Source organism: Epinephelus lanceolatus, chromosome 17, assembly GCF_041903045.1.
Source record: "Epinephelus lanceolatus isolate andai-2023 chromosome 17, ASM4190304v1, whole genome shotgun sequence".
NCBI classification, from domain to species: domain Eukaryota; kingdom Metazoa; phylum Chordata; class Actinopteri; order Perciformes; family Serranidae; genus Epinephelus; species Epinephelus lanceolatus.
This window is the reverse complement of record NC_135750.1, coordinates 11,587,031-11,604,436: the sequence shown is the minus strand read 5'-3', so window position 1 is coordinate 11,604,436 and position 17,406 is coordinate 11,587,031. Positions and strand designations below refer to the sequence as shown.

Sequence of the window (17,406 nt, the reverse complement as noted above, 5' to 3'; positions counted from 1 at the left end):
TCATATCTAAACATCATCATAAATCTATAGCTGTTTGGCGTTAAGGTGTGTTTCTCGGCAACCAAAGAAGTGCACTGCTCAGTGTGAAGTTGTTAAGGTGAGCGGTTCTGGAAAAAGCTGCAGGCAGCAATACCATAAGCTGAGCAGCATCAGCCTGTTCTGAACAGGCATGTTTTAAACTGGCACTGTACTAGTACGATAAATGTGAGAAAAGTGACATATCTAAAGTCCTCCTTTACCATGAACGTACAAGTAATGCTGGTTACTACGGGAGGTAGTAACACGCCAAAATTATTTCTGTATAAACAGGACAGCCAGCAGGACGACACCATGGACAGGACAGGTTTGACATTTTGACGACGAGTAAGGCAGCTAGGAGCTCTTAGTGGCTAACTCAAAGAAGAACAGCGGCCGAAAATGTACACAAATTGGGAAAACAATGAGGTTCAGGAGCTCCTTACCGTCTGAGTAGAGAATGAGATTAGGTGCCATATAATAGAGATGGTAAATGGTTGTAATTGCAATGTTAATGCCACTGTATATGTCAAAATAGGGGCTGACACTGTTGTGTAAAACGTCACGCCTCTTTGGTTTCGTGATGCCCAGATGCTATTTAAAATCACACACTGGAGCGGACTTATGATGCTATCATTTGGGTTTGTGTAAAAATGCGAAGGAGGCATAAAGAAGGGACTTAGTAGTGGCCCTATAGCGTGATCTCTGTGTAAAAAGGACTCAGGTTTCAAAGGTTTAGTATGTTTGGGATTTTTGGTTTTGCTATAGAAAGTAACCATGTTCTGCCTTTTATATTATGTTTCAAATATATTTTCGCTGTATGCCACCTACTGAAAGGACATGTGACTGAATCGTACTGTGTTTTCTTTTTTTGTTTGTTTGTTTCCAGGTTACACTTGAACGGATTAAATGTGAAATAAATACAAAAAAATCATTTTGGAAATGTCATTCTTCAGGTAAGATTAAGAAGGGAATTGGATGGTGATACATGATGACATGTTAACACCTTTCATTTTTGTCACTGCTTTCTCCTTTTGACTGCCGTTTTTTTCACTACCACCAGCCGTTAATGCACACACAAATGCTCAGGCCCACACACATTTCTCATGCTCACTTCATCAATGTGTTCCACTGTACCTTGATTTCAGAGGGGGAGAGTTTGTCTGTTCGCCTGCCAGTCTCTGGGGAGTCTTGGTTCTTCTGGTTGAGGTAGACTGCAGCCACTTGGCTCTGCTCCAGGAGGGACAGCAGAATCAGCCGATCGCTCAGCACCGCTGGGAATGACATCACCACAAATGTCACTGGTTGTCATGATTCAAAACAAACAACTGTGTATCACTGAGGTGACAAACAGCCATAAATCGGGACAAAAAATGTCAATATATACACTGATTACTGCGCAGTCTGGACTGCCATCTGTCTATTTACAGTAAAACATGATGCCTTGAAATAAGATACATTAAAATAGAAGTTAGTATACATGGACATTTCCATATTTTGAAAGCCTAATAACTTCCAGGAACAGAAATCAGGGGAAGACAGCCTGTGGCAGAGTCACGTGTGGCTCTTTCACCCCTCTCCAGTGGCCCCCTGTGGCTTTGGCAATTAATTATATAGTAATTAATCAATTTTTTTTAGCATTTTCATTTACACTGTCATAGGCCTTGAGGGATTTTTACATTGTCCAATGTAAAAATGTGTAGCCTATTCACAGATTAAAGAAAGTTTTTACATTTCATCATCTAAATGTGCGTCATATGACCTATCACCTTTTACTTTAAAATTGCCGAACCTCAGTAGCGATAGCTTGTGTTGGATCTCCCTCGCTAAGCTAGCTATGGGTTCCAGGTTGAAAAAAGTCTTAGAGGACAGTAGAGAATTTAACAGTGCATGGATATATTTGTTTGCTTTTACCGCCAACCCTCCAAAGTTTAGGTAAAAAACTATCATACATAGCCCACTGCGGAGTGTAGCCACCTTGTGGTAAAACATATCAATAAAGGCTCATTTATTCGTAATGTTAATTGGCAAATTTAGACTTCACCTTCATTATGCTCAAAAGTTTTGCAGCCCAATACAGAATATTCAAGAGCTTGTTTGGCCAAAAATGGCTCTTTTGATAGTCAACGTTGCAGACCCCTGACATAAAGACAGGAGCTCCATCAAAAGGACAGACATAACACACCTAGCAGTTGGATATTTTCCACCAAACATACACTGACATTTTTCTCTTACATTGGTATTGACAGGCCAATTTTACAACAACCTCCTTAGTAAATTTATAGACTTTCTGGATTAACAATCTCAGAAGCTTACATCTGAGGGAAATGAAATGATGAATATTTTAGCATTTTATAGTTGTTTTTACAGTTATTTAATAAAGGATTTATAGACTTTAACTGCCTTGGTTTTAAAAACCTGTCCTCATTTTTGTATCAGAAGTTTGCAACTGTGATTTTAATATGTGCTTTTAATTTGAAGTTTCTGTGCTGGGGGTGCAGAATTCTTTGGAGGCTGGTTATCTATGTGTCTTTCGTCATTTTTCATAGTTCTTAGAGCCCCCCTTTTGATGTATTCGTACCGTAAGAACTAGAGCAATCATAGTTCTTAGAGTGCCATTTTGAGGGACGTTTTTAGCTTCTGTTTCAGAGTAGGTACTCTCCCAGCAAAAGAAGAGCCACGAGTGACATAAGTGTACGTTGACTGGACAAACTCAGCCAATGAAGCTTTGACGACTGCCATTTTTAAAAACTGTTAGCCATGTAAACAACAGACAACACAAGACACAAACAGCTTGTAACAAAAAATGGAAGAAGACAACAAATGAATTGACGATGAAGCAATGATGGGAATACAACGCAATTTTGACTCATTAAGGTGAAAGTGGCGTTGCTAAACCAACCGCCTTCTGGCTTGCAGATCATCACTTCAGTGTTTCTATTGGTGGTGTGAATGCAAACAGAAAACCAGCCCTCAGAAGTGTGTAGTTTCTTGGGGGAGCTTTCAAGCGGGCAGTTCCTCTCAGGGAGTCCTCAAAATGGTTTGGTCCAAAAACACTTTATAACTCTTGATGGTCAAGTTTGTTACATGTTCTTTTCTATGTTTCCACTTCTTTATTATGTTTGAGTTCTGATTAGTTTGGAGTGGGAGGACAGAAGTTTCCGCCTCTCCTGATTCCCTCTCCTCTCCCTTACTTCTTCCTCCCTACTCTTTCACTTTCACCTAATTTCCTCCTCTCCTCACCTTCCTGCATCCTCTCTTCTCTCCTTCCCACTGCCTCCCGTACTCTTTGTATCTCTTTCCTCCCCTGTTCTCGGCTCTCTTCCCCTGTCAGTGTACTGCAGGCTCTAAAGGCCTTTTTGTGGTAGAAGAACACACTTGATCCTGTTCAACTCTTCAGGAGCTGCATGGAAACGCTGATTAGCAATTAAGCCCCCCTCTCCTTCAAATTAATCTGTTTATGAAACCAATTAAATGGAAAGGAGGGGGGTTGTTACACATGTCTCTCAGATATCCTGCTTTGAGTTGAGCGAGTAAGGCTGCACCCCGAGATTTAGAAATCTAACCGCCAATTAACCATGGCATGTGTGTATTTATAAACGTGCGGGTATTGGTATGATTACACTTCAAATCATCCTGTTGTGTGAAAATTTCAAATTAATATGCAAATATTCAAGAGGGAAGGGAAACATTGCTCGGAAATACAGGGAAAACTAGCATCTTAAATCAGGTCAATTGAGTCAGTCTGTCCTTATGTTGAAGTTGGATTATAAAGCATTTGTAATGAAAACTGGTGCAAGGCTTAAACCATCGCAAAATACAGCCATTAATGATGCCTTGGCTTTCTGAAACAGCATTTAATGCAATAGTAAGCGTCTTTGTAATAGATTACAGACAAATCAAGTTAAATGCAGTTTAGTATTGATCTCTATGGGTGTCTATAAACGGGATTAGGTTTAATCCCATTCATTCCCAAATGAAGAGGGGGATATGAAACCAGGCTGCAGCCCAATCTGGGACCAGGTGGCTGATTTGGCATTAAGAGCCAGACCTTCATGACCCACCCCGACACACCCAGGCATGCACGCGCACACACACACACACTTATATATACATGTACACATTCATACTTACCCTTTAGACGCATACACACATGCAGATAGCTGCATGTACATTTATACTTGCAAGCCTGCAACCAATTTTGTATGCAGTCTCAGTTAATCACACCAACACACATTCACACTCACAGCCATATAAAACAAACCTACAACATGTTAAAGCATGCACACAGCCTCATACACACACACACACACACACACTCACACACACACACACACACTCCGCTAAATCCATTTAATGCCATCTCCTCAGCAGCATGTTGACATAAGAGGCCAATGGGCTTAACCAAAGCACATTTAAACACGGGTAAATGAAACCGGCTATGAAAAATCACTTAAGGATGCTTAATCGTGGAGCATATGCGCAGCTTGGCCCAGCCATCGGCCAAAGGAAGCCGGTAATACTTTGATGGTGTAAAATATGTGTAATCTACTGCTCTGTATGATGCAATCACAGCTCATGGTGGAAACAGGAAGGTAACCAGCACTGAGCATACAAAGTTTACGAGCGGAAGGTAAGCCAGCTTTGTCACATCGTGAAACAAAAAAACAGATTTGGATGCGGCTGCTCGTTGTCTCAGAGAGACAAATACGCAGCAGGCCTCACATTCAGACGGATCCATGCAAATCAGAAAGAGGATTTTTCTCAGCATTCAGCTACTGTAACCTTTTTGCTTTAGAAAGTTGTCAAATCCTGTTCCGAAAATGTAAATGAATTCTCTGTCATTGTACAGTGACTTACTGTTTTTATTTAAGATTTGGCTCGAGCTGAAACGAACAGTCAATTAATCGGAGAAAATTGAACAGAAACTATTTTTATAATTTAGCAATTATTTTGGTCACTTTTCAAGCAACGATGTCAAATACTTGCTGGTTTCAGCCTCTCAGATATGAGGTTTCAATGAGAAATGATAATAAATTCAATATTTCTTTTGGTTTTGGACTGTTTGTCAGATAAAACAAACAGTTTGATGACTTCACTTTGACTGCTGTAAAGTTATGAAGTGCGTTTTTCACTACTTTGTTCTATTTCATAGACTACCTCATGAAAATAACCTTTATGCCATCGCAACATATCGTGACGTGATGTTTCGTTTTACCTTCCTGCCGTCGGACTGTTTGCTTTTCCTTTGCCATCCAGAAGCTGTTTTATGTTTGCCGTCTACTGTCTGCCTGATTTCATGTGAACGCAGCATTAGTTACAGCCCGTTGCAAAATTTGACTTTTTAAAAATTGACCTGACATTGCAGCGACTGAATAAACAAATGCATACAGACAACAATAAGACAAACCTACTTAGTGTATGTCAACACCACACACACACACACACACACACACACACACACACACACAGCACACACAAGTCACTTGATCGTAATTGTAAACTGTTTCAGTAATTGTAAGGTTGTGAATGTGTTCGACAGCGTGATCTGGTCTGGCTCTCTACTCTAATTGTCTCAGGCTAATTTAACAAGTGACAGATGTGAGAACAGCCTCTAACCTACTACACCACCCACACACACACACACCCACACCCACACCCACACACACACACACACAATCCCCGGAACTCACCCTCTCAAAACCATTACTCTAATAATTAGTGCCTCTGAGGCTTTGAATGGAGCGCAGTGGGAGGTGAGTGAGTGTACGTGTACCTGGTTGTGTGTGTGTGTGTGTGTGTGTGTGTGTGTGTGTATGTGTGTGCCTCAGTACTGTGTACGTGGGCGTGTGCATGCGTGTTCTCTGTGTGCCTGTAAATGTGAGTGGACATACAGTAAGTGCTTGTTGGTCTATATAAAAGAAAAGTCTGTAATTGCATATGTATGCATGTGAGAACGTGTGTGTGTGTGTTTGTGTGTGTGTGTGTACTATGGGGGCTTTATCAGGTGTCTGGAGACCCTGGACGGAAGCAGGGAGGGTGGTGTTATGAACAAATAATTGATACAGAAAGAAAGAAATAATTAGCAGATTTGGGCCGGTGTCCACGGTCCCTTATTCTCTCCTGCCAGGTCTGCAGAGCGAGGGAGCACAGTGTGAGGGGGGGCGGTACTCCCTGGAGGAACGCGCGATGGAGGGAAAAACACTGATGGATGCTCTTAAGGGAAGGCCCCTGGACACACACAGCACAAAAGGATTTGCCCGCAATTAGCTGGCAGAGTCGTCTCGCTCACCTGTGGCACCTGTTATGTGTGTGAGTTGCCTAGTGTGTGTGAGAGTGTGTTTGCGTGACAAAGTGGTGAGGAGAGTGGGGGGAGAGTGTGTGTGTGTGTGTGTGTGTGTGTGTGTGTGTGTGTGTGTGTGTGTGTGTGTGTGGTGAGCAGGTGTAAACACACAATCGGTGCAGACAGAGTGAGAGAAAGTGCGGGGTTGATGGTTTTGTGGTTTTAAAACACTAAACATTTGAATGCAAATGTCCCTGTGCTTGGTTCTGTGTGTGTGTGTGTGTGTGTGTGTGTGTGTGTGTGTGTGTGTGTGTGTCTATGTGTGTGCGGCTGTGGGCAGAGATAGGTGGCCCAGCCATGTGGTGGAAACAATGATGTTTGTGTCCCTAAATCTGCTTAAACCACGGTGAACCTCTGGAATATTTAAGCCATACATAAACCATAATGTCATTCAGTGAATGCAAACATCACTACAATACAGGAGAAAGAATTCTTTACTGCCATAACAGGCATGATGGTTATGCAGCAGCTCTGATTAGCATCAGTGGCACCAAACTAACCAAAATCACAGTCAAAAATGTCTTAAGCCTTCAAAGCACTAATCCCGCATTGGTACCCAAAGAGTAAAAAACCTTCTTTCGTAGAAATAAACACATATAATGTACATTGTACACCAAAGACTAAAACACAAGCTTCCTGAAGCCTGGACCAACCAAACTGATCGAGCCAGGGTGTAAATGACATGTTTCATCATGATATGATATGATATGATATTGATTCTCTGAATGATGATACAACACCTGCTGACAACACAACGTCTGCCACGATACAATTTTAATTGGAGTAAATAATTCGAGTAAATCAGTAGGTGCCTTCATTGTCTTTTTCTTGGCTGTGTGACGCTAGTCCACCAACACTGTTTCACTGTTTAGAAAGGAGGTGTGTTTGGACGGAAATGGTGACACAGACGTGCCATGGGAATTTCAACATAAAGTTGTATCCTAAAGATAACGATACATATCAATGCTTTTACTCTGCATCGATTACGTTGGATCACTGATTACTGAATTGATATATCAATCCAGATGGATGTAATTTTACACCCCTAATTTCTGATGAAACTTTGGAAATGTGTCCTTACTGCTTCTATGGCTTTTTAAAATTGTATGTACTTTTATATTGCTCAAGTTTTAGCACTGAATCACACTTTTGATGATCATCATATTCTTAAATTCTTAATGTTAAAATCATTTCTTGTGATGTGTTAAAAGAAGTCTTTTAAACTGTATGCCGTTGTTTTCCTTTTTGTTTGTTTTTTGTGCTTTGTTGTATTTTAGGTAGCCTTGTGTAACATCTTGTCCGAGTGACTACAGATGAAAAATAGCCTTTTGGCTAATTCTGGCACTTTTATACCATGTGTATTTAATAATTTGCACTGTCCCTTCTCACCTAAACTAAACTAAACTAAGTCATTGTTATTTTACCATGTGTGAGTGCCTGTAACTCACCATCAGTGACGGTGCTAGCTGGTATTCGACCCACTAATGTGCGGTCTATGTACACTTGTTCGAGCTGAGGTCCATTTAGGGTCAAGGTCACCAGTATTCCACTGCTCAGCAACACCTACAGGTACCACACACACACATACATACAACAAAACAAAAATTTAACAAGATTACAGTTAACAGAGATGAAGCTGTTCAAACCTGGAAAGAAAGAAGAAGCATACGTCATATTAATATAAAGTAAATTAATGAAACTGTTTGAGGGTTTATCAAGTTGGCATTGCTCACTGATCTTGACTTAAGCCAAAAACTCCTCGAGTAAACAAGGGTTTAAAGGCACAAAGACATTTGTCAAAGCTAAAGGTTCCCAGTCCTTCAAAATGCATTACTACAAAATATAAAAAGGCATCTGTGGGTTTATTTGACTGTGGATGGTCAAAAGCGTCACATAATATTGGCACATGGGATTTCCCTGCTATAATTCTTGTCATTTTGGTCTCTTTTGTACACATGACATCTGGTACTCTTCCAGAGGTTTCTTGTATTTTCCCTTTGAAAGTCTTTTTAAAGAGAGTTTTCCTTTGGCAATTTGATGGGCAAAGGATAGTTGTATGCTGTCCATACTGAATTTGCCTCAAGCTCTCTGACACAAATTTGTTTTGATATTGGGCTGTATAAATAATAACAAATTGACTTCATTTAGCTTGACTTTGACATAAAAACAAGGTTTAACATCTAAGAAACTATCAAGGTTCTAAAACTCATTTGGTTAAAGATATGAAGAGGATGAAATATGAAGCATATGAATACACTGATTTCAAACGCTATATATGTCCAAATACAAAGGCTTGTTTTTACCCTGACAAGCAACATGAGAATAAGCCTTAGGGGATCAAAACGTGTCACATCACAAATATGGTGACATACTTTGAGATGTTCCCTGTTAGCTTGTAATGACTGGCGACTGGTATTACAGTCCACTGAAGCTCTTTATCTGAGGCCTGGTCTGGGCGGACCATGGGAGGTTCACTTGGCTTCTGCCACTCTCTGAAGCTGAAAAGAGTGTGTGCGTGTTAGTGTGCATGCGTATACAGTGGGTGGTGGGCTGAGGAGGGTGTGTACCTGGCAGCAATGTTTGTTCCTCCATCTGGTGTGAACGCAGGTGTTGGTCTGCAACAGTTCCTGAATGAGCATAACAGAAAAACAGGGAAAGACAGAGACGTTGAGAAAAACAGGACAAACAGAAGCAAACTCGAGTCCAAGCATCCAATGCAACTAGTCACCACAGCAACACAAACCTGATGCTGAGAGCAACACTGAATTTGGTTTAAACAGGTAGTTAAGGTTTTTGGAAACAAATGGAAATTTGTATCTTTTAATGTTGGGGAAAAACAGACATCTGGTTGCCACTGTTGTTGTGAAACAGTGAACTTTGGTTTATTCAATAAGTTTCCATCTTTTTTTAATGCCAGTGTCGCTCATACTTGTATTAATTATCTTGGTGGTACACAGTACGGACACTTGTCACCACAGGTGGCTGCTGCTGCAGTTCCTGTTCATGGAGGGTTGGGAGAGAGTTGAAAGAGGATGCAGGTAAGGACTGCTTGTGTGCATGTGTGTGTGTGTGTGTGTGTGTGTGTGTGTGTGTAAGGTCAGTCATTCCTGCCACATTCCAAACCCAGCTGGGGTGATTGGATGGGAGGAGAGAGGGACGGAGAAGGAGGAGGAGGAGGAGGAGGTGGGGTGTGGAGGTGAGCTGGGGTGTTTCTAGTTTCAGACAATGGTTACGGGTGAGAGGAGGAGGGAGGTGGATGGGTGGGGAGTGTGCGTGTGTGTAACAGCCACAGACAGGTTCCAGCAAACAAAGCTAGGTCTGTGCTGCCACAAGTACAGAGGGGACGAGTAGGGGGGTGGAGGAAGAGGGGGATGAATGGGGGGAGAGGAAGGGAAGGAGGAGGAAGAGAAGGAGGGAGGAAGAGGAGGGATAAGGGGCAGCCTGCAGCCCCCTGATCCCCTCAAATATCCCCCTCGATGACAGAGCCCGGCCGAAAGAGAGGTGATGAGAGAGGAGAGGGAGAGAGGAGAACAAACGGGAATGACAGGGAGAGTGAAGGGAGAGGGAGAAAGGATAGAGAATGCCCCTATTTGTTAATCAATCGGCCGTTTCGGAAAGGGAAAACTCCGAAAATCCCCAGAGGGAGGAAGAAGACGGGGGGAGGCTGGGAGGGGAGCCGGTGGAGGGTTTAAACAGAGGAGGCGGGTACCTCCAACTCCTTCAGCGAATCGCGGAGCTTCTCCGGTCGGCGGTTCCTGGGGGTCCACGAATAGCCTCGAGCTACGGAGGAAAAACAGGAGAACAAACTAAAGATCATGTGACTCGAACTTTAAAACACAGACATAAGAGATTGTGTTTTTTTTTTTCTAAAAGGCTGTCATGGGAATTCAGAGGAATGTGGCACCAAAAACCGTAAAGGGTAAAAGGGTTGAACTTCATATCTGAGCTGAGATCTCAGTATGAAAAGAGGTGACATGAAGAATAAAGGGTGGTGACAGGATGGTCAGGTGGAATAAAGAGATGCAGGTACATGAAGCAGGCATCCCACAATGCAATGCTCAAAGCTTTCCGTGGATGTATACAGAGTAATGGTCACACTCCTGAACTTTGGCTCCATTTTGACCACAGGGACAAATCCTGTGAGTTATCGTAAGTGCTATATCGTAGGCACCTGGACTTGCTTACGTTTCTTGAAGATGTTTCACCTCTCATCCAAGAAGCTGAAGAAGAAGGAGGAGGAGTAGTGCCAGTGGGCCAGAAGGCTGTGACAGCTGCGTGTCTCTAAGACATGGGTAATAAGTAAGAGTTTGGCTAAGTGCGGTGATATTTGTTGGCTGTGTTGAATCTTTTCTTTATTTTGTGTGTCCCTGCTACAGGCGATCCAGTTTTTCCTTCCCGTTTCCGTTTTGAATAAACTTCCTTTAAGCTGGTGATTTGTTTTGCTCGCCTTTTTCTTTTTTTGAAAGTTCCCTCCATTTCACTGAGTGACTCCCTCCTTCTCCTAGATCTCTGGCAGGGACGTAAAACCCACAAAGAGCAAAAGCCAAAACTCCAAATGGGGAAATACAAAAGGGCACCTTAAGGCTCCCAATAGATGCACCCTGTGGTACTGAGACAGTAACCTTGAGAGGAACCAACAGGCCCCTGAGAAACCTCATAATTTAGGCATTTATGGATGAATTTAATATTAGCAAATTTAATGACATGAATAAATTTAAGGGATAGTTCACCCCCAAATCAAAAATATATATTTTTCCTCTTACCTGTAGTGTTATGTATATCAATACAGATTGATTTAGTGTTGGTGATATCTACCGTAGGAATGTCTACCTTCTCTTCAATATAATGGAACTGGACGGCACTCAGCTTGTGGTGCTCAAAGCGCCAAAAAATTATATTTGAAAAACTCAACAGCAATGTCTCTTTCCAGAAATCATGACCCCCGGTACTCAAGATAATCCACAGACCTTGTTGTGAGCAGTTTCATGTAGGAACTATTTTCTTTCTACTGAACTACAACCAGCGTCTGCATCATTGCACAGAAGAAAGCGTGCGTCTACTCACGGACGAGAGGCTTGTGCTTGTGACAGTGCAAGAAAACAAACATCAATGGCATCCTCCTCAGCTGAGCTGTAACAATAGCTAGCTCAGTGGTGCTAGGTGTGCTAACAGTAGATGCACGCTTCCTTCTGTGCAGTGATATGATTAGCGGGTGTAGTTTGGTAGAAAGAAAATTGTTCCTACATGAAACTGCTCACAACAAGGTCTGTGGATTGTTTTGAGTAACCAGGTTATGATTTCTGGAAATAGACATTGCAGTTTTTCATGTGTATTTTTTGTCGCTTTCAGCACCACAAACCGAGTGCAATCCAGTTCCATTTTATTGGAAAGAAGGCATACATACACTCTAGATTAATAAGCACTGAAGGTACTAGGAAAAATATGTATGCTTGCTTTTGGAGTGAACTGTCCCTTTAACATATGTAATCTATTAAGTGTATGGTGGTGATGATCAGTGTTGAGTTTGTGAACACCTGACATCAGCATTGGTTACTCTCAGTACCAGTAGCTTTGTAACTTCACGTTTATGTTTAAAACTCAAATGCAAAACCACTGCTCAGTATGTAGAAACTACATTGATATAGTGACAAGCTTTACATTTCTGACTACCATATCCCCAAAGCAGCAAGAGTCTGAAATCTGCTGCTTACAGATTGATATAGCTCCACTAACAGAGTGAAAATATTCGACTGAAAGCAAAATGTCCCTTCAAAAACACACAAACTGGTCCTCGAGGAGAAGCAAATACTTAATCATGAGGACTTTTGGCGCTCTTGAGTTGAGTTATCTCCCAAATGCAACCTCACAGTTAGCGCCACATATCTCGACACGTACCACACCAAGGCCCCTTCATTTTAATTTCCCAGCCCTCCCTTTTCCCCTCCATCTCTAGTGGTTAAACAGAGGGAGGGAAGGATATGAAGGGGAAAAAAAACAGCTAATTGAATTTGTGCATCTGCTTCTGCCCACGCACATACATGAAGTTCAGTGAGAGGAGAAAAAATAGGAAATGAAGGACTGCTGTTTTCAGTATGGAGAAATCACTCCACTACGTGTTTATTTTACACTCTCCCTGTTCATCTTAACTGAAACGAACCATTAAGGAGTGGGATTCTCTATTAAGAATGAGTGGGAAGAGGAGGTAAACAGATGCATCCAAATGAGGGTGTGGAGGGTGGGGGGGGTCAGGAGGGAGGGGAGGGCAGGGGGATGAGTGTTCGTCTCCTGATAAGGGTGTTTGTATTCCACTACTGGGTGAAAAGCAGAGAGAGTGCGGGTAAGAGAAGGAGGGAGAGACAGAACAGAGGATGTAGGACAGTTGACTGACGATGGCAGTGATTTCTGGAAGATGGTCATCCACTGGTAAGATGGTTAGGGACCCAACTTTCACCCAGAATAAAATTTATTTCAATCACTCTTTGAGTTCCTCTGTTGGGAACTCACCTTCACAGTAATGTTGTTTCTCATTGTAGTAGTGATGCTCCAGAGGATTGGCTGAGGAAAATAATAAAAAGGTTACTTAGAAGGTTAGATTTTGAATATCAAAAAACATGATGTTAACAATGAATGACTGTCATCTGTCTCTGTGATGTAGCTAACGATGAACAGAAAACTAAGCCGAAGCTCAAACATCCCCCCCCTTTAGCTCCAAGAGACCTTGTTGGCAAAGTGTAACCCATAACTGTGCCTCGTGGCCCGGTCACTGTGAGCAAGAAAGTGGCCAGTCTGGTGGCCGGCCTCTCTGGCAGGCAGGAACACCTCCAGGATTAGTAGTATTAATCAGATAAGGGGGTGAGGGGCCAGACAGGCCCAGACATGGGCACCTGCTCTGGGGCTGGGTGGGGAGGGCTGGGTGGAGGTGGAGGGGGGGGGGGTTTGGCTGCAGGGGACCCTCTGAGCTGCTCCAATGAGCCTGGGTCTACCTCTAGTGGGGAGATGTGGAACTAACATTTCAGGGAATAAAACACCCACCATCATAGCCACTACAATGATGCTGACATCCAGAGCAACAACTCCAATACATAAACCAATCAATGTAGTCTCATACTGATGTACACAGAACTGTTACATATAGAGGTGTTTGTTGTTTAGTCTGCCCTCATTGATATAAATCAGGTGTACAAAATAATAGAGACACCTGTCAGCAACACAAACTGCAGCATCCAAAATGGTTTAATTGATGCCTCTTTAAAACAGTTTAAATAAAACTTTACAGTGTTCATGACAGAGAATTTATTGCAGAACTGTTATATTAAAGTGCATCAGTTTAAATCTGGTGTACTTAATGAACTGGCAACTCGGTGTATGTGCACACAAAGTAGAAAATGCCGTCTTCAGTTTAAAAATGCCCTGGAAATGAAACATATTTTCAGCTTCTCACTTTTAGTGATGGAGTTCTTCATGGACAAACTGTTTTGTACCAAAATTAGAATAGTTTTTGTTACTGTATTATTTGTCCTCTGTGCTTATCTCAATAGTTTCAAGTGGGCTTTTTTAGGAAAAGGTGATACTACGCAACAATGCACCAATCAGAGTATAGCAACATTTGATTTAGAATCTAATGACAGTTCAGGGCTCAACAATAACACTTGCACACAGCAAGTAAAATGCAACATCAGGCTAGTATATCTAGCAACTCACTTGCCCAATTGAGCAAGTGGTAAAAAATAAGAGGGAGCTGATGATGGAAGTAGCTTAGGAGAGAGCATTTTTGCTTCCTTCTCGCTTCAGTTGAGAGTTGCGCATGTGCAATGCAACAGTTAATTTTAACTGTTTTTACTGGTGTTTTTATTTGACCTCTGTATTTATTTGTTTTTATCTGCACTCATTTGCACTTTGAGATAGGCCAGTGCAATACCCGTAGTTCCCTTTGATTGTAACCTTACAGACAAGGCAAATGGTTGCACTACTCTGCACCAGTAGTCCGTAACTGTAACACACTCAGTGCACTATGTTGGTAACTTGTCTGTGTTGACTGTATGTATGTATGTATGTATGTATGTATGTGAATACTGCAGCTGTTTGCACTATACTGCCCAAGGTGAATTTCCCTTGCGGGACAATAAAGTTTATCTTATCTTATCTTAATATGGAAGAAGATGGTGGCTGGTAAAGACAAGGTTTATAAGCTAAAGCACAACAAGCTTTTGAATTATCCTGAAACAGGAGTTAAGTTGGGTGGCATTGGTGCATGTGGGCAACAATTTCAGCTATCACTTGTGCTGTTTGCCACAAGTTTGAGAGCAGGGCGAATAAAGCAGGGTCATTTTTAAAACACATGCCACATGTCCGAAGAAGGTCACTGGAGAGCCGTAACACAGCGTGGCAGGTAAGAGGGCTGCCAAGAACCCCTCCTCAGGCTTTGTAGGCTTTTGTACAAAACATTAAAATTAAGTTTAGACATTGTCGTTAAGTTATAACTGCTAATAAATAAAACAACTGTATATGGATGGGTAGAAATTTACTTTGTAAAAGTAGATTTCTGACCCACTGCTACGAGGAAAGTGAAAAAAACAAAACAAAAAAACAATGACATTGAACCCTGCAGTTGATTGTTTGATCACAGTCAATCAATTTTTTTTTTAATATATTTTTTTGGGCATTTTTGAGCCTTTAATTGATAGGACAGGTGAGGGTGAAGGGGGGAGAGAGAGAGAGGGAGTGACATGCAGCAGAGGGCCACAGGCTGGAGTCGAAACCGGGCCGCTGCGGCAACAGCCTTGTACATGGGGCGCCTGCTCTACCACTAAGCCACCGACGCCCCACAGTCAATCAAATTTAATCAAACCACACTCACACAGCTCTAATGAAGCAGATTAGATCATAATCAAGTTATTAAATAACATCTACAGATTTTTAAAAACTTGCTTGATATCTATTTAGTCATGAATATTCAATAACATTACTAAAAGAGAAATACTCAAGATGTGAAGACAAATTTTCGGGGGGCTTTAAAGGCCATATGGCCTGTAAGTACCTTTGTGTAATAGGAGGTTAAGTATTAGCCAAACAGTCCATTCAAAATATTAGACTAACAAACATTAATCTAATCTAATGTAATCTACAATTTATGCAACCGTATCATGACTTGAGCCATCGTTACACCGCTGTGTGAAAATGTTGTGATACTTTTGGATAGTGATTCTGCTCCCCTGCTCCGTCTCTCCTCTCCTCCCCCTCCTCCCCCTCTACTCCCTCCACTCTGATATCAAGCCACACTTTAGTAATCCTCCAAATGAAAGGATTTGGAGCGAGAGCATCGTCTCTCCACTGAAGATTGGAATGAAAGAGAAGGCAGCTTCTCAGATGAGAGAGGAGGGAGAGAACCCTGTGATGAGAGGGAGAGGGAGGAAAAAGACATACTGTACACAAAATGAGAAAGAACAAAAATATACATGGTGAGAGAAAATACTGAGACAAAGAGGAGGAAATCAACGAAAGAGAGGCAGAAACATCTGAGACAGGCACAGAACAAAAGGAAAAACATGAAGATGGAGAGAAAGTAAAAATACACAAAACTGGTGAAGGAAGCAGGGAAATGAGATATTTACTATACGTCTTTAAACAGAGAGAAATAAAGGCAAGTAATTTAACTTAAAGCTGCTTTAATAATTTGTCATGTTAACAGTGGAACAAATGACTGATGTGAAAGGTGTCACTCACAGTGACAAACACAGAGCATTATCACCTGAGTCTGCTGCTCCCCTTAGCTCTACAAAGTGTTGTAGCGTCCTTGAGCCTAATAGTTCTGATTTTACGACGCACAACTTGGCTCACTCTCACTGCTCTCACCAGCTCTGATCCAGCAGTAGCAGCTAAAAACAAAGCTCTTTTAACCAACTGTACATTACCTGCTCTGCACCAAACAGCAGACCGACACAGTTAGAGACTAACAGATGAACAGGGCAGAGCATTTATCAGCTAAAGAGACAGCTATTTCACTCAGGAGTTGGTGGAGACCAAAAACAGCTAAAACAGAGAGAATATTGGACTTACATTCGTCAGTTGGACACAAACACCACTCTGTTTGGTGACATGTTTCTCATATTAACTTAACAAGCTCTGTGTCCACCAAAGTGTTTATCCCACAGCTGAAAACACCAGGTGCTGCTCAAGAAACACGCAGCTGAGAGCACTTAAGAACGCTTTGGAGGCTTATTTCAGCTGAGATGCTTTGGATGCAATGACAATGAGTATCCACAAAAGTAAAAAAAAAAAAATGTGGGGACAAGGTAGAGTACTTGTTTTGGTCATACTGCTGGCATTTGTAGCATGGTGTAAATATGCGGCGCTCCCACTACAAAGAATTAAAAAAAAATACACTGGTCCTCATAAAAAAACAAAAACAAAAACAAAAACGCTTTGGTGGACACAGCCTCTGAGGTGATTATATGCTTATGATTTGCCAAAAAATGTTTAATTAATGAAGGTTTGAATAAATATAAAATAAAACAAGGGACTTTTACACACTAACAATATTCAAATTTAAAATCATAAACAGAAAATCTATTTTTTAACAAAGACAAGGCAACAACACACACAGCATCCCTTTTGATAGATGAGCTGTAAATGGACTATGTATATAGTGGTTTTCTATTCTTAGCAACCTTTTAAATGCTTTACAACACAAGCCAGCATTCACCTATCACACACACACATTCATAAAGTGGTGGTAGAGGCTACTATGCAAGGTGCCACCTGCTCATCACTACTCACATAAACACTGGCAGTGGCACAGCCGTCAGGAGCAATTTGGGTGTTCAGTATCTTGTCCAAGGACACTTAGACTGCAGAGGCAGGGATCGATAATTTTAATAATAACATAAAATAAAATAATAATTAATTTTCTTTACTTACCCAACTGTTCTAGCTTTTCTATCATTTGTCTTTACCCACTTGGTCATATCCAGATTACTGATGATTATTTATCTAAATTTCATTGTGTGAATACTTTGCTAAAGCCCCAATAGTTAACCCTACATTCATTC

The 17,406-nt window shown here is 41.6% G+C and overlaps 1 protein-coding gene across 4 annotated transcripts in view; it reads right to left on the bottom strand.

The window, feature by feature from the left end:
* The window catches only part of wdpcp (WD repeat containing planar cell polarity effector), a 117,043-nt gene that overhangs the window by 63,198 nt on the left and 36,439 nt on the right, over positions 1 to 17,406 (bottom strand). For all 4 annotated transcript variants that reach the window (XM_078176323.1, XM_033613954.2, XM_033613955.2 and 1 more), the window contains 5 exons: positions 12,863 to 12,913; positions 10,068 to 10,138; positions 8,926 to 8,985; positions 7,807 to 7,921; positions 1,153 to 1,289 (listed from right to left, as the gene is read on the bottom strand). In XM_078176323.1, the coding sequence (XP_078032449.1) occupies positions 1,153 to 1,289; positions 7,807 to 7,921; positions 8,926 to 8,985; positions 10,068 to 10,138; positions 12,863 to 12,913 (434 nt within the window). The remainder of the gene's footprint in view (positions 1 to 1,152; positions 1,290 to 7,806; positions 7,922 to 8,925; positions 8,986 to 10,067; positions 10,139 to 12,862; positions 12,914 to 17,406) is intronic.